Below are 18,209 nucleotides of genomic sequence, written 5' to 3'. Positions count from 1 at the left end.
GGAACTCCTAGGTACCAGATGCAGCCTTCTGCCATACTGCCCCTCTGTCAGCAGTGTTATCTGCTGACAAAAGTTTGGGAGCAATCTTCTATGTCTACCATTCTTAAGCTCCCTAGGTAAAACTAGGCTTGTTGATTTTTATCTTTTAAGAACCATACACTGTCATGTTTAATGGAAATACTGTGTACTGGCTGGTTTTGTGTGTCAACTTGACACAGGCTAGAATTATCACAGAGAAAGGAGCCTCAGTTGGGGAAGTGCCTCCATGAGATCCAGCTGTGGGGCATTTTCTCAATTGCTGATCAAGGGGGAAGGGCTCCTTATGGGTGGTGCCATCCCTGGGCTGGTAGTCTTGGTTCTATAAGAGAGCAGGCTGAGCAATCCAGGGGAAGCAAGCCAGTAAGGAACATCCCTCCATGGCCTCTGCATCAGCTCCTGCTTCCTGCCCTGCTTGAGTTCCAGTCCTGACTTCCTTGGTGATGAACAGCAGAATGGAAGTGTAAGCTGAATAAACCCTTTCCTCCCCAACTTGCCTCTTGGTCATAATGTTTGTGCAGGAATAGAAACCCTGACTAAGCCATACTGCCTACTCGATTTTAGTTCAGTGCAACTCTCAACAGTAAGTATGCTGCAACAATACGTCAGTAACAGGATACATGCCAGACATTGCATGCCACTACTACCTTATTCAAGATACTGCATGGTACCACGTGTCTCGTGCCAGGCACTGCATGTCACCACCTGCCATGTGCTAGGGGCTGCATGTGATCCCTTGCCTTAGTGCAGATACTTACCACTACACACTTAATGGGGAAATATGTAACGATACACTTAATGCAGATACCACTACACACTTAACATGGATACTCACCAGTACAAAATTTCTTCTTACAAGTTCTTTTGCTGCACTCCATAAATCTTGCTGTGTGAGTCCACAGTCATTTGTCTAGCGGCATTTCTTTCCCTCATAAGTGTTGACTTGTGGTTCTGTTGAGCGTGGTGGTTGGGAATCACCTAGAGCACTATTTCTCATCCTGCTGCCTGAGGGGGCTTAGCACACAGGCTTACTGTGTGTTTGTGGCCCTGGCTTCCCTGATCTTCACCAGGGTTTGCTAATGGCAGCTCAGTTGACCATCTTTACTGCTCCCAGGTCCCCCTGCCAGCATTGCCCTCTCTCCTTGGTCAGTGGGCTTGGAAAACATAACCACCAACATATAACAAGTCTTGTTAACAAAGTAATAAGTGTCCCTGAGTGGGCACTAAAGGAGCTCTCCTCTGGGCATTAAGTTCAAGATGGCACCAGCCTTGGTGACACCCCATTGAATTGTTTAACTTATTCTGCACACAGAGTCAAATGCCCAAGTTAAAAACTGAAATTAGAAACACTGGCATCCCTCATATTCTCCCCTCCTGGGATGACTGACACACTGCTTGGGTCACATGCTCTCTATGTCATCTCTAACATGCAGGGTACAAATAGCACATTACAAAGGTTCCTGGAGGATTGTCACCAGTCACTGACATCACTGTGTAATCTCTGTCTTTCTTAAAATTATCCTGGTCATTCTAGGTCAAACACACATACTTCTATCTATAGGCTTCACAGAAGTAAATTATATAGATCTGTGATTTTTTCATATTTTTTAATTTTTATTTTCTGTGCATGGGTGTTTTGCCTGCAAATATGTCTATGTACTACATGAGTGTTTGGTAACCATGGAGGCCAGAAACGGGCATCAGATATCAGATCCCCTGGACCTGGAGTTACAGACAGTCGCAAGCTGCCGCGTGAGCACTAGGAATCCAACCCAGGTCCTTTGCAGGAACAGTAAGTGCTTTAGCCACTGACCTATCTCTCTAGCCCCAGGATTCTGTGTCTTTAAAATCTGGTTACTACGATATGACAGTTCTGGGCTTTTGTCCAACTTTTCCCACAACTGATTTGTATAGTAAAGCAGTACGTATCTTGGAGATACGCTTCCTGGCACCCGTGAAGATCAAGTCAGTTCTAGAACTGCAATTTCAGGTTCAACCGACAGATGTGCTTGCAGATTGTTCCCACAGAGGTGCTTCCCATAAATGTGATCCTGACCATTCTGTTAAGAACTCCCAATTCCCCTCCAAAGCATATGTGCTGTTTTGATTTACATTTCCTTGACAACGAGATAGTTTATACATCCTGTAAAGTGTGACTGGCTGCCTCTAGTTCTCTTGCAAACCCCTTGTTCTTTATGACATGGTCTCTAAAAGGCACCCATTACAGGAGCTTGCTAACCTGTGAGGACTCATTCTCCATCTGTGTTTCACTCTTCTCAGTGAGCAGAGGCCTGAGTGGGTGAAGAATTACGGGACGAGAGAAATGACCAGTCTTTCTTTTAGAACTTAAATCTAATCAACTGTAGAATAAAAACCACAAAAATACTCACAACATTAAGCAGAATCCATAATTTGTTCAACAAAAATGTGAAAATCTCAAAGTTAGGAGTTGCTGTGTCAAGCAGCTTGAGAAAGTGTTATCAAGCCTCTCCCACAGGGCTGGACTGCAAAAGATAGGGAACAGAAGAGCAGTGTGGCTTCTAGGCCAGCAGAGAGCTCTCTGATGCACAAAAGCAGCTAGAGGCGACACAGGACCAAACCTTAGCAGCGCAATGCAATAAAACATTATTTACCTGAGGGCCCCAGTGAGTGGAGGTGAATGCTGCCTACATTATCGCCAAAGGAAAGGATTAGTGGGGATGCAGAGCGCTTCACTCGTTCAGAGTCACTCACTGTGCTGAGTCTTTCTCAGTAAAATATCCGAGTCATCCATTTAATGTCAATTCATGCTACAGCTCTGCTCCAAACCTGGGCACCCTCCTCATGACCATCCTTCTTGCAATCTTCAAGAGGCAAAGCTCCCTCATGCATTACGGACAAGCACCTGGGAGGAGAGAGCATGCCGCAGTCTTGGCATCAGGCTACACGGTCAGCCTCTACAGATTACACCACAGAATATCAACCCAGGAGTTCAGAGGAAATCAAAATGGCCCAGGCTTTAGCCAGAATAGCTCAGGAAGGGGGCCTCCTGGGGGCTGCATCCTGACAGAAGGAGAAATATAATGCTCAGCCTGCTCATTCTGTGTCCTGTGACTCTACCTATCCCCAGCCTCCCTGTGAGAGCACAGTGCTCCAGCCCTGCAGGACCAGCATCTGCATTCCCATCCCAGTAGCTGCTAGACACCACTGTAGCCTCTTCCCTGCCCTTGGCTCACAGCACTCTCACTTCCAGCAAAAGGATCCCTTCCTGGGTGTAAGACTCAACAGAGAGAAGACAGATACCTTGTAGCCAAAAGCCACATCTTTGAGGAGAGAGTGCGAGTCCTGTGGTTTAACAGGCCACAGGCAGAAAATGCTCATGAAAAGAGCTTTCTTTTTTCAACACTGAGTAAGGAATTTCAATGAAAGTCATTTTTATGAATCTGAAAGTCACAAATGATTTCTATTAGCAACTGAGAAGCTGAGGTACAAGCCTACAAGCAAAAATTCCCCAGAAACAGGAAACTGAGGCAAAAAAAAAAAAAAAAAGCCAGCATGGTGGTGCACACCTTTAACCCCAGTACTCTGGAGGCAAAGACATGAGTTTGAGGGGCTGCAGATGTGGTGTCAACAAGAGAGTGCAGGTCACATAACAGGGTCAGATGCTGGTGCTCAGCTCACTGTGTCCTGTCTGGTCAGTTCAGGACCCCAGTCTCTGAGATGATGCTCAGTCCACCTTGATTACGGTAGGTCCTCTTCAGACCATGCTTTACGTGCTCACTCATACAAAGTGTGGGGACTACATCTGGGCTTACACATGATATCCATTCAGATGGTAGCAGCAGCAACTTTGGTCACTAGAAGCATCCTTCAAAAACACATCCATGCACGTACATACACACAAGGCACATGCGGTAACAACCAAAACTTGGTGTGGCTTCCTGGTATGTCAAAGGTATCTGCAGTAGGCTGAGGTCTTCGAGTTCTTGCCTTACAACTGTCTGTCTTTCCTGTTCAGAAGCATAGAAAACCCTTGAGGCCCTGCAACTAATGTTCTCAGATAGGGCCCAAAATGGACTAGCCATGTCAACTCTAAAACATGGCAAAGTTATAAGTAAAGATTTAACACATTTCCTAAAGATTGTACAGTTTTAGGGTGTAGATTGTAGGGCAACCAAAAAATAACAGAAATTCTTCGTGTGGGCAATTGCTCCTTCCCACTAATAAATGTGGGCCAGCACGAGGACTTGGTCTCAATGGAAAAGGCTTGGGATGAAGAATGCCTTTCTCAAGCACTGTCCACAACTGACTCCCATGTGTTGTCTGCAGGCTGGTGTCCCAACTCTGTCTGTTTACCATGCCCCTTAGGTTAGAGCACAGCAGAGGAAGCTATGCCTTGTAATCAGGGCCAAGTCACATTCATGTCCCAAGAATACTGTCAGTGTTCCAAACATTCCCACATAAAACTCAATTAGCTGAGGAGGACTTACCACAACCAAGGGGACCACCATCTCAGAGACTGGGGTCCTGAACTGGCCAGACAGGACACAGTGAGCTGACTGCATGTGACCTGCACTCCCTCGCTGACATCACATCTGCAGCTCCATCATGCCTTCACTGCCATGGACTACACACTCAAATTAGAAGCCCAACAAGCCCTTCCTTCCCCAGACTCCTGTTGTCAGATATTTTGTCAATGAACACAACTGTTATACAAATACACCAAAAAATTCCACAGAGAATGGTTTTAAGGGAGAAAGTCAGGAGCAGAGGCCAGACACTCAAGTCTTGGCTCAGTAAAGTACAGACACTTAGCTTAGCTGTGTTTTACTTTCCTGTACACATGAAAGTCACCTTCACAGTATCTGGCTTAGGGTTTCTGGCAGTCATTCATCCTAATCCAGCAGGTGGCAACCTATGGTCCCACGTGCTCCAATGCACATTGACTATGCAGTCTTTTTAAAGGCAAATCAGAGGAAACAACCAATCATCCCATCAGAACTGAGGAAGCCCCTGGACATTTCCTTGCAGGACAAGTCCAGAGTGGGCTTAAGGATCAGGGAGGAGAGATCAAGGGTGTTCTAAAAGGAAAACCAAAAGCACCATCTCATCCTAGTCAAGGTCATAGTACAGCTTCCTCTGCAACCACCATAGCCCCAGCCCCAGGAAGGAAGCATGGGGAAAAAACCTAAAAGCTAAGATGTCTCAGAGTCAGGCTTCTCAGAGTCTCTGACAGTAGACTCTCAGAAAACATTGTAAGACATTTTCACAGCTCACCAATTAAAACGTGTATGCAAAATAAACACACCAGCACACAGGCGACACACAGAAGGCAGACAAAGGAAAGCTGCCATCACACAAAACATTCCTTCAAATAACTGTGGTTCCTACAGTTCCCATGCAGAAGGCAAGACACCCCACAGAGAACACACTCTGCCTGTGCACAGGCTTTCCCTCTGCTGTTGTCAGGCATGGGTCTCTGCTGGGAGGAGGTTGTAAATGATGACAATTCTTACTTCCCAGTTTGTTCTTACCCTGTAACATGTACTCGCAAAAGACATGGGGAGAAAGAACTTGTTTCCTGCAAGCAGCATGGAGCTGCAACACTGGGCACTGCTGGCAGAGCTTCTACAGAGCTGCAGCACCAATGACCTTTACCTCTGTTGTTGTTTTATAGGTTACTCTCCTCTGTCATCATGTTTATGATAGCTGTAGTACACGAAATCCAATAAAAAGGGAAACCCCATCTTCTTGTATATCATCACCATGAAACCAATGCTATAAACAGGGGAAACAGCCGATGGTTCCTGCCATCCTTTCCACTCCAAACTAAGTTTTATTTATTTATTGTTCATAAAAAACACCTACTTTTTTTTATCACACTCTATCAAAAAATGAAAACATAAACAATATTAACAAGTCAAGAATACAGTAGCACACAGCCAGTAGAAATGTGTTCTGTCCCTATATAACCATGATGCAAAAATCACAAGCAAGGGCTGACTGTAAGTAAAACCCAATAAAGTTATAGCTGAGGTCCTTTGAAGAAGTCACCAAGGGCCATAGGAACAGGATAATGGCTCCAACTGAGCAAGTTTTATGTTCAAACAAAAACACACTTTTCTCTAAGTATGTGACCCCAAAACTAATGATTTTCCATCAGCACCTTGGAAGGGACAGTTCCACCACCATCAAGGAACTCTCAAGGCAATCCCAACACAGCTTACATTGATTGGCACTCTCCATACAAGCTCCTCATTTTCCCTGATCACAGAAGTGCAGGGCATAGAGGGCAGAGCAGTCCACACAGGTCTCACTGCATGAGAAGCAGCAGCCACAGCTGCCAAGCTCTCCACATATTACTTACTGAGTAGGGAAGGGTAAGAAATGCTTCTTTCTATGTAAGTCAACTCTTTTAAAAATAATATTACATAAGAAATTCAATCTAATAATTTTTTTCCTCAGATCATAGAACAATGCTCCTGTGTCACACAGATCTGGTTAGTAAACGTCACACACGTGCTATAAGGATTGAAAAGGCAGTTTTGAGAACCACATCAGAAAGTCAACAAGCCCTTTGATCTCTCTGCAGAGGTGCAGGGCCTTTACGCTGTAGCATAAGAAACACTTCCAGTAACAGAGCTGTGTTGATATGTTGCCTGGAAACTTTTTGACAGGTGAGCCATGTAACTTCTGACACCAGGTGACTTGGTTATTAAAAGTCTGTTTACTCTGACATCTCACTGGGACAAACTTATGGCGCTATCAACTACATAAATTCCACTTTCAGGCAGACAGAAAGCTAACTGCAAACACAGCCTGGAGGTGAGGCAACCCAAAGGTGGTTATGTCAGGTGGTTTTCCCCTCTTTGGAGTACAACATACAGTTAGCAACTCAGTAGAACTACATAGTATGTACACTCAACTCAACTGAGAGAAGCCTTCCACCAGTGAGAACTCAAGAGCAGACAGGGCCAGAGTCTGAGTGTAGCAGGGAAGCTTCCCCACCCCCATTAACCATGCAAGAGACGCACAAACGCAACACCTACCCCTGGATACACTGCTGCTTGGGGTGGAACAGGGTTGAAGGATGGACAGAGCATTCAGAGCTCTATGTTAGAGCCTGTTCCTGTCTTAGAGCTGAACAAGCAGAGCTGGCTCAGGTCATCTTAATTATCGTGGGGAATTCAAAATTCACAGCGGCCTAATGTGGCTCAGTCTTAGAGCAGCCTCCACTACACTCTCTGCATAGGAGTCCAGTGAAGAGTCAGGAAGAGCACTCCAAGCCCAAGTGATGCTCCCCTAACTTCCAAAAACACATTACATAACTCCAAAGACTCTTGTTCCTAGGTCTCACCAAACTCAAAGATAGCCTTTAAATTACAGCAAACCTTGAAATAAAGAACAAGCTAATATAGGAGGATCAGAAGCCCTTCTTTCTGATCATCCAGGTAAGTCCTTCTTTGTCTTCTCATTGCTCACCTCCTAGGGAGTGGCAGCTATAGAGAAACATCCTAACACATAGGATCTCCACCATACCTTTAGATTTAAAATTGTTATTGGACCTCAAGCTTCAATAACAGACCGTCAATACCACTGATGGCCTCATCAAAAGCAACCAGGCCCTGGGAGTTCATCTTTCTGTGTATACAGGAAAACACAGTGACAGGAGCCATCAGTGAGCTGGGCAGAGGGACTTACTTCATCAGACCCCAGGTCTGCAGGGAACATATGCTTGGATTTTTTTGACATTGCGTCTGATGGGAATAAAATTCTGCTATTAAAAGCTGCCCAGTCTGCAGCACTTGGTGGTAGCAGCCAGAATGGACTAGCTTCCTTCCTTTCCACAGGACACAACTGTGCACTCTCTGTTTCTTTCCATGTTCTGATTGACACTTGGATCAGAAAAGGACCAACAAAAACACACTCTTGAAACATTTTATTTACGGAAAACATGAACTAAATTTTGAGGAGAATATAAATTTCTCTTTGCTATAAATAATGACCTATACTTTCTACACTGTATTTCCAGATTTCTGTATTTGATTCTTTCCAGGAAATTCTGTCTGTGAGTGCATATTAATACTTAACTTTTCTAATACTCATATGGGCAAAGGATAATGACACAGAGCCCCTTTTACAGTGTTTCTGAGAAAATACCAAAGGACATTTATAGTATTCTTTGGCATCATAGAACTGTCCATTTCCTCAGCAAACTAAGCAACAATCTAAGAGACAAGTTTGGTATTGAGCAATAGTCAGGAACCAGCCTATGAGTATCTGCTTAGGGACTACAGTAACACCGAGATGACTTTTCTAAAGTCGTGGCTGATCTAACGATGACCTGCGGTGATCACCGGCAGATCTCTGCTGTCTTGGGGCAGTCAGAGCACTAACTTCTGAAACCTTCCCTTAAGCAGCTTTGCAGGACTTTGGACAACCATCAACTTTCTCCTTTCACCGTATGGCAGCATCCTCTGTTTCCTCATATAAACCAAACTCAGAAAGGAAAGAGACACCGGGCCAGGTCTTCTACTCCTGACAAATACTCAGGCTCCCCTTCCTCTCCTCTCTCAACACCATTCCTGCCCTTTACTTCCTAATCACCATCTTGCTATACACACCAGCCCTCCCAGGTGTCCTGCATGCTCAGCCTGGCTGGCATTTCAGTGTGATATTTACTCTATCCGTAGGGGAGGGGTCTTCTTCTCTAGCAGCTGGCTTGGGAAGCAGGGGTCAGTTGGCTGTGCAGCGCCACAGTTATTCAGAACGCTACCAGTGAAATAAATACCTGCATGGCGCTGCATGCTTAAGAAACTATGACACCTACACAAGCCAGACCCTGGACACAATGGGCTTCAATTTCCATCTTCAAAGCTTCTGACTAGTAAGGCAACTTCTATGAAAGACATCTGTGTCACCCAAGAGAGTAGTGTGCAGAACTGTCCGTACACTACTAGTAGGAGCACACACAACACAATGTACTGAAGTTTTTATTGTTTTGGCTTTTCATCTGTTGGACAAAATGCTCACTAACAAGTAGCTAGAGAGCGCTTGCTCACCAGAAGGAGGTAGGGAGTGGCAGAATCGCCCTGTTGTGGCTAATTGCCCATTAGAACCATGGTGATGCCGCTACATTATATGATTCTTGGTAGGCAATCACCTCCTTCCCTTCTCACGAGTTGGGTTCCCCTTTATCAGGGACCCCAAACATGCTGGGATGTACAAAGTGCTAGGAAGCATTCAAGCATGGTGGCCTAGAGTTAATACACCTACTGCATTGTAAACCATCGTATAAGTATCCGTGTAGCCACGAACTCAAGGAGAACTATGCAAAACATAAATGGAAGATCTTTTTAAAGACCATCCTCAGGCTGGAGAGATGGTTCAGTGGTTAAGAGCACTCAAAGTCTATTCTCAGCATCCACATGGTGCTTCACGCCATCTGCAGCTCCAGTGTTAGTGGATCCAATTCTACCCACCAGGTGGCACCAAGCACACATGTGGTACAAAGACATATGAAGGCAAAACACTGGAAGCCTTCTCTGATGAGGTGAAGCGTTCCCAACACCTGAGGCAACAGCCAGATTCCAAGTGATGACAGCTACTTCTGCTCCTGTGGTAGTGAAGCCACAAGCCCAACAGTCCTGTAAAGAGTCAGCAAGCCTGTGCACTCTGCTTCACGCCCCAGGCTGCAGAACACTGGAGAAACATCCCTGGCTCACTGACCGGGAAGCTCTACTGCAATTTCTTGCCACTGGGCCGAGCGCTGTCCGTGGTGCTAAAGACACGGCCTTGCCCCTGACCAGACTCAGCACTTACAGGGAGCATGCTTAGGAAGACTGGGGACAAGAGCCCAGGACTCTTTGCATCTTTTGGAAGAACATGTGATTGGTCATGTGCTGGGCTGCAAGCCTTTCCAATTAGGAGAAAGACTCATCTCCACTCTGCATCCAACTCCTCTTTGCTAGAGAACCAAACAAAAGCAGGTGACTGACTGCTCAAGGACAAGCTGTTCTGCTGAGATGGCCTCAAGGAGCCAGGTCCCTGACTTGTTCCCTTAGTGAGAGGATCAGACACACTTCTGACCTGTAGGGCACGAGCAGCAGCAGAGACAATACTGGGGTACTGGGACCTGAGCTCCCACACATAAGCACAAGTTGTTTATGAAACATCTGGTGATAGTTGAGTCACTGGTGTTCTGCCATCATGCAGTTTCCACAGGAACCCAACTGAAGGGTGCACAGGGCTCCCAGGTCATTCCTACAACTGCTAGTGGGACTGTAATTACTTTCAAGTAAAACACTTAAAACATGCAAATGTGAGAAAAGTTTGCAAGGATGGCACTGGGAAACCAAAGAGAGGGTGAGCTATTTTGAACAATAATACCAAGGTCAAACTCAAGGGCACTCAGGACAGCCAACAACCACACACACTGGGTCAGCCGCTGTAGCATGTTCACAGGCAGAACATAACCAGGCAAGCACTTTCATACCCAGTTTCCTACAGGGCACACAGGTGTGCCATGCCCTTTGGAGTGGTGTGTGACTGGAGTACTTGTATGCTGGAAGTCAAGGAAGCTGCCCTCAGGTGTCTCATCCCCGGTAAGCTGGGAGCCTTCTGGATAGGAATGACCCTCTCTAAGTGACAGCTCACCTGCCCCAGCTCCCTCGTGCTGCTGTGCCTCTAGAGACACACATACACATGACAACCATGGCCACATACCAAGGTCTGCTTAATCTGCTAACACAATCACTGTGTGGCATGAACTCTGCAAGAGAGCTAGCTCTGTAATGCGCAGACTCTGTACTCGGGCAGCAGAGTGACAGCACACAAGTGTTCACGCCTGCAGTTCAAGGACACACTGGCTTCCCTTGCCTGTGAGACTGGGTGGTATCAGTACTTAGAGTGCCTCTAGACAAGCAAATGGCTGTTGATCAAGTAGAAACAGCCATGCAAACAAATCCTCTAGGGCTAGCACTGAAGCCATGAGAGCCCCGCACAGTTTGGCTGTGACAGAGTGACAGACTGGTCCCTCAGTGCCCAATTCCAAGTGCTATCTCCAGGTGAGTCCTCTAGCAAACATGACTCACCACTTCCTGTTTGGGCACAGTACACACTCATGACAGCCAGGGTATGTTACAGATTCATGGCAGGCTGTTGTGCTCAAGGTCTCCTCTAGGGGACCATGACTCCTGAAGATCAGGTCCCCTGATGTTCAGCCATCATCCTTGAACCCTGGCAGAGTGTGTGCAACAGCTGTTTAATACAGTTTGCTGGGTTGGATTTATTTAATGGGGTGAGCTGACCGCTTGTTGAGGACCCATGTCTTCAATGTTCACATGGGCATGGGCAATCGCACTGAAGTGTATAGTACCAAGTAAAGAGACAATCCCTGCTGAGAAAGACAAGCAGTGATGTCTGAAGCTATGGCCACTGTGTGGAGGGCCTAGGTAGATAAAGCCAACTTCTAACCACAAATGGTAGTCACATTTCTTCATCTTCATCTCCACACATGCCACAGGATTGACAGGAAATAAAAGGACAGAGAGATAAAGGGAACTGGGGACACTGCCAGGTGTGTTCTACCTTCCTATGAAGTCCACAGGAAGAGAAAGTTGTGTCTTTGAAGCTGAGGCAATAGGAGATTGTTATAATGCTATATGGGGCCAGGCTAGTCTATTATTCTGTCAGGTGACTCCAGGCAATGCAATTTAGAAGAGGGAAAGGCTGGGACATGTGTTTTTCAACACACTTGGTGGGAGGTGTTCTGTAACTGTAAGTACCCTAAAAACACCTAGGACTAAAATTGACAAGCGAGTGTAAACACTGTAAAGAAAGAGTATCAGAAGTGGAGAGCAAGCCGGGCGTGGTGGCGCACGCCTTTAATCCCAGCACTCGGGAGGCAGAGGCAGGTGGATTTCTGAGTTCGAGGCCAGCCTGGTCTACAAAGTGAGTGCCAGGACAGCCAGGGCTACACAGAGAAACCCTGTCTCGAAAAACCAAAAAAAAAAAAAAAAAAAAAGAAGTGGAGAGCAAGGGGGAGAAGCTGGATAAAGTGAAGGAAGCTGTGTACACACAGACCTAAGCAGCCTTTAGGCTTCCTCCCCATGTATGAACTATGTAGCATCCTACCAGGCCACGTTGCCTTGGGCAGAGTTGTCAAGGTGACAGAGCAGCTCCAGGGTCTGAGCAGTGCTTGCAGGGTCGTCAGGGGACTCATGGCTACCGGATTCTAATTCCTTGGGCATCCTCCACACAGCTGCACACGCCTGGACTCGACTGTCTGAAGCTAAGCAAAAGAGAAATGTCAGCAGAGCTCTGTCCACATACACTCAACATTTACATCAGCCGATAAGCTCCTGGAAACATTAGCGTGCAGTCCGCCCAACCTGAGCAGCCGGGAACTCACCATCCCTGGCTGGTAAACCATCACTCTCCGCAAACTCAGTTTCCTCCTGTTCTTTCACAGTCGTTTTAAAGAAAGGGAACGAGATAAAGGCACTGCCATAATTGCCAGGCCATGCTTGGGGTTTCTATTCATAGCTTCATGGGATCACAAACAAATGTCAAACACTGAGATGTCCTTCATTTGTCAACTGTTCTGCCTTAGTTTGCCTGAAATGACCTGTGTCTGGGCCAAGAGGGCAGGATTACTTAAAAGAGCTACAAGCTGAAATCCACGTGTGTTTCTCACGGCAAGCTAGTGTGTGGCAGGAGAGCAGCCAGAACCCAAGGACACCTGTACAATGCCCTCTGTGAACATGACCTGTTCTCCCAGCTCCCACTGCAGGGGCTTCCTACCATTCTCAGATCCTGGACACCCAGTATTCTAAAGGTACTCCAGAGATCTGAGCATTGTGAGTACCCTGAGAAGTCATGAATAGATAGAGAAAATAAACTCATCTGGACAGAGTAGACTCACAGCTCTCCAGGCATGTGCCAGAACAGGCCTTGGGAACTCCAGGAAAGATGTTAGAAGAGAGGGTGTTTTAAAAACACCATTTTAATTAGATTTTGAGATATAATTTTAAAATTTGCTTTCAATTTGGTTTTATTTCGTTTGAGTTGATTTCATTGTTTCTGTTTTCTGAGACAGTCTCATGTAGTCCAGGCAGGCTTTGAACTATCTATATAACCAAGGATGGCTTTGAACTCCTGATCACCCAGTTTCCACTTCCCAGGTACTGGGACTGCAGCACCACCACTCACTGAAAATGTGCTAAACAGCATCCTTTGGCCTTAAAGATTACCTCAATGAACAGTCCCTGGTATGAAATCTGCTCTGTGGGGTCACCAGGGCCCCAGTGGGAAATCAACTGCTCTGTGGAGTGACCAGGATGGGGGGTGGGGGGTGGTGGCAGGGTCATGAGATGTCCAAGCAGTTGTTCTGTGGGATCCTCTAGTTCAGGTCCCTGGTATGAAAGTAGATGCTCGAGAAAAGCACCGGGGCAGCTAGGACGCAGGGTCGGCTGACACTCGCCAGCTACCCACAACACCCGCCACAGGATCTTAAGACTTCTGGTGAGTGGAACACAGCTTCTGCTCCAATCCAATTGCACGCGGGACCAGAGACTGCATTAGTTAGGGAAGCAGAAACCGGCCTAAGTAGGGCCACAGGCCTCATCCGGCCGGATCAGCACCAGGGTAGCTAGAGCGCAGGGTCGGCTGACACCCACCAGCTACCCACGACCCCCACCACAGGATTTTGAAACTGCTGGTGAGTGGAACACAGCTTCTGCTCCAGTCCAATCACGCGGGAACTGAGACTGCTTTGGTTGGGGAGGGAGAAATCCGGCCTACATAGGGCCACAAGCCTCATCCGGTCAGAAAAGCACCGGGGTAGCTAGGGCGCAGGGTCGGCTGACACTCGCCAGCTACCCACAACACCCGCCACAGGATCCTAAGACTTCTGGTGAGTGGAACACAGTTTCTGCTCCAATCCAATTGGGCGCGGGACCAGAGACTGCATTAGTTAGGGAAGCAGAAAACCGGCCTGAGTAGGACCACAGGCCTCTTCCGGCTGGACCAGCACCGGGGTACCGCCAGCTACCCACGACCCCCGCCACAGGATTTTGAGACTGCTGGTGAGTGGAACACAGCTTCTGCTCCAATCTTTAAACAGTGACAACGACAACAACTAACCCCACAGATTACCAGATGGCGAAAGGTAAACGTAATAATCTTACTAACAGAAACCAAGACCACTCACCATCATCAGAACCCAGCACTCCCACTTCGCCCAGTCCAGGGCACCCCAACACACCAGAAAAGCTAGACACGGATCTAAAAGCATATCTCCTGATGATGGTAGAGGACTTCAAGAAGGACTTTAATAACACACTTAAAGAAATACAAAGGAACACTGGTAAACAGGTAGAAGACATTAAAGAGGAAGCACAAAAATCCCTTAAAGAATTGCAGGAGAACACAGCTAAAGAGTTACAAATCCTTAAAGAAAAACAGGATAACATAATCAAACAGGTAAAAGTCCTTAAAGAAAAACAGGAAAACACATCCAAACAGATGATGGAAATGAACAAAACCATACTAGACCTAAAAAGGGAAGTAGACACAATAAAGAAAACCCAAAATGAGGCAACACTGGAGATAGAAACCCTAGGAAAGAAATCTGGAACCATAGATACGAGCATCAGCAACAGAATACAAGAGATGGAAGAGAGAATCTCAGGTGCAGAAGATTCCATAGAGAACATCGGCACAACAATCAAGGAAAATGTAAAATGCAAAAAGATCCTAACTCAAAACATCCAAGAAATACAGGACACAATGAGAAGACCAAACCTACGGATAATAGGAGTGGATGAGAATGAAGATTTTCAACTCAAAGGACCAGCAAACATCTTCAACAAAATTATAGAAGAAAACTTCCCAACTCTAAAGAAAGAGATGCCCATGAACATACAAGAAGCCTACAGAACTCCAAATAGACTGGACCAGAAAAGAAATACCTCCCAACACATAATAATCAGAACAACAAATGCTCTAAATAAAGATAGAATACTAAAAGCAGTAAGAGAAAAAGGCCAAGTAACATATAAAGGCAAGCCTATTAGAATTACACCAGATTTTTCACCAGACACTATGAAAGCCAGAAGATCCTGGACGGATGTTATACAGACACTAAAAGAACACAAATTCCAGCCCAGGCTACTATACCCAGCCAAACTCTCAATTAACATAGATGGAGAAACCAAAGTATTCCACGACAAAACCAAATTCACACATTATCTCTTCACGAATCCAGCCCTTCAAAGGATAATAACAGAAAAAAACCAATACAAGGACAGGAACCACGCCCTAGAAACAACAAGAAGGTAATCCCTCAACAAACCTAAAAGAAGACAGCCACAAGAACAGAATGCCAACTTTAACAACAAAAATAACAGGAAACAACAATTACTTTTCCTTAATATCTCTTAATATCAATGGACTCAACTCCCCGATAAAAAGACATAGACTAACAAACTGGCTACACAAACAAGACCCAACATTTTCTGCTTACAGGAAACTCATCTCAGAGAAAAAGATAGACACTACCTCAGAATGAAAGGCTGGAAAACAATTTTCCAAGCAAATGGTATGAAGAAACAAGCTGGAGTAGCCATTCTAATATCTGATAAGATTGACTTCCAACCCAAAGTCATTAAAAAAGACAGGGAGGGGCACTTCATACTCATCAAAGGTAAAATCCTCCAAGAGGAACTATCAATCCTGAATATCTATGCTCCAAATACAAAGGCAGCCACATTCATTAAAGAAACTTTAGTAAAGCTCAAAGCACACATTGCACCTCATACAATAATAGTGGGAGACTTCAACACACCACTTTCACCAATGGACAGATCATGGAAACAGAAACTAAACAGGGACACAGTGAAACTAAGAGAAATTATGAATTAAGGGATCTGGCAGATATCTACAGAACATTCTATCCTAAAACAAAAGGATATACCTTCTTCTCAGCACCTCATGGTACCTTCTCCAAAATTGACCACATAATTGGTCACAAAACAGGCCTCAACAGATACAAAAATATTGAAATTGTCCCATGCATCCTATCAGATCACCATGGACTAAAGCTGATCTTCAATAACAAAATAAATAATAGAAAGCCAACCTTCACGTGGAAACTGAACAACACTCTTCTCAATGATACCTTGGTCAAGGAAGGAATAAAGAAAGAAATTAAGGACTTTTTAGAGTTCAATGAAAATGAAGCCACAACATACCCAAACTTATGGGACGCAATCAAAGCATTTCTAAGAGGAAAACTCATAGCTCTGAGTGCCTCCAAAAGGAAACTAGAGAGAGCACACATTAGCAGCTTGACAACATACCTAAAAGCACTAGAACAAAAGGAAGCAAATTCACCCAAGAGGAGTAGACGGCAGGAAATAATCAAACTCAGGGGTGAAATCAACCAAGTGGAAACAAGAAAAACTATTCAAAGAATCAACCAATCAAGGAGCTGGTTCTTTGAGAAAATCAACAAGATAGATAAACCCTTAGCCAGACTCACTAGAGGGCACAGGGAAAGCATCCTAATTAACAAAATCAGAAATGAAAAAGGAGACATAACAACAGATCCTGAAGACATCCAAAACACCATCAGATCCTTCTACCAAAGGCTATACTCAACAAAACTGGAGAACCTGGATGAAATGGAGAAGTTCCTAGACAGATACCAGGTACCAAAGTTGAATCAAGATCAGGTTAATGATCTAAACAGCCCTATATCCCCCAAAGAAATAGAAGCAGTCATTAATAGTCTCCCAACTAAAAAAAGCCCAGGACCAGATGGGTTTAGTGCAGAGTTCTATCAGACCTTCAAAGAAGATCTAATCCCAGTTCTTCACAAACTATTCCACAAAATAGAAACAGAAGGTACTCTACCCAACTCATTCTATGAAGCCACAATTACTCTGATACCTAAACCACAAAAAGACCCAACAAAGATAGAAAACTTCAGACCAATATCCCTTATGAATATTGATGCAAAAATCCTCAATAAAGTTCTTGCTAACCGAATCCAAGAACACATCAAAACAATCATCCATCCTGACCAAGTAGGTTTCATCCCAGGGATGCAGGGATGGTTCAATATACGGAAATCCATCAACGTAATCCAGTATATAAACAAACTCAAAGACAAAAACCACATGGTCATCTCGTTAGATGCGGAAAAAGCATTTGACAAGATCCAACACCCATTCATGATAAAGGTCTTGGAAAATCAGGAATTCAAGGCCCATACCTAAACATGATAAAAGCAATCTACAGCAAACCAGTAGCCAACATCAAAGTAAATGGCGAGAAGCTTGAAGCAATCCCTCTAAAATCAGGGACTAGACAAGGCTGTCCACTTTCTCCATACCTATTCAACATTGTACTTGAAGTCCTAGCCAGAGCAATTCGACAACACAAGGAGATCAAAGGGATACAAATTGGAAAAGATGAAGTCAAAATATCACTTTTTGCAGATGATATGATAGTATATATAAGTGACCCTAAAAATTCCACCAGAGAACTCCTAAGCCTGATATACAGCTTTGGTGAAGTAGCTGGATATAAAATTAACTCAAACAAATCAATGGCCTTTCTCTACACAAAAAATAAACAGGCTGAGAAAGAAATTAGGGAAACAACACCCTTCTCAATAGTCACAAATAATATTAAATATCTTGGCGTGACTCTAACTAAGGAAGTGAAAGATCTGTATAATAAAAACTTCAAGTCTCTGAAGAAAGAAATTCTAGAAGATCTCAGAAGATGGAAAGATCTCCCATGCTCATGGATTGGCAGGATCAACATTGTAAAAATGGCTATCTTGCCAAAAGCAATCTACAGATTCAATGCAATCCCCATCAAAATTCCAAATCAATTCTTCAACGAATTAGAAAGTGCAATCTGCAAATTCATCTGGAATAACAAAAAACCTAGGATAGCAAAAACTCTTCTCAAGGATAAAAGAACCTCTGGTGGAATCACCATGCCGGACCTAAAGCTCTACTACAGAGCAATTGTGATAAAAACTGCATGGTACTGGTATAGTGACAGACAAATAGACCAATGGAATAGAATTGAAGACCCAGAAATGAACCCACACACCTACGGTCACTTGATCTTCGACAAGGGAGCTAAAAACATCCAGTGGAAGAAAGACAGCATTT

The 18,209-nt window shown here is 44.9% G+C and overlaps 1 protein-coding gene across 3 annotated transcripts in view; it reads right to left on the bottom strand.

Moving 5' to 3' along the window:
- Nucleotides 1-18,209, bottom strand: part of Eipr1 (EARP complex and GARP complex interacting protein 1) — a 118,739-nt gene that overhangs the window by 25,387 nt on the left and 75,143 nt on the right. For all 3 annotated transcript variants that reach the window (XM_021179033.3, XM_085830263.1, XM_029484737.2), the window contains one exon: nt 12,151-12,307. In XM_021179033.3, coding sequence (XP_021034692.1) covers nt 12,151-12,307 — 157 coding nt within the window. The remainder of the gene's footprint in view (nt 1-12,150; nt 12,308-18,209) is intronic.

The sequence above is a fragment of the Mus caroli genome, unplaced genomic scaffold, assembly GCF_978045245.1.
Source record: "Mus caroli unplaced genomic scaffold, Mus_caroli_1 scaffold_14, whole genome shotgun sequence".
NCBI classification, from domain to species: Eukaryota; Metazoa; Chordata; class Mammalia; order Rodentia; family Muridae; genus Mus; species Mus caroli.
This window is presented reverse-complemented; position numbering and strand designations above follow the sequence as displayed.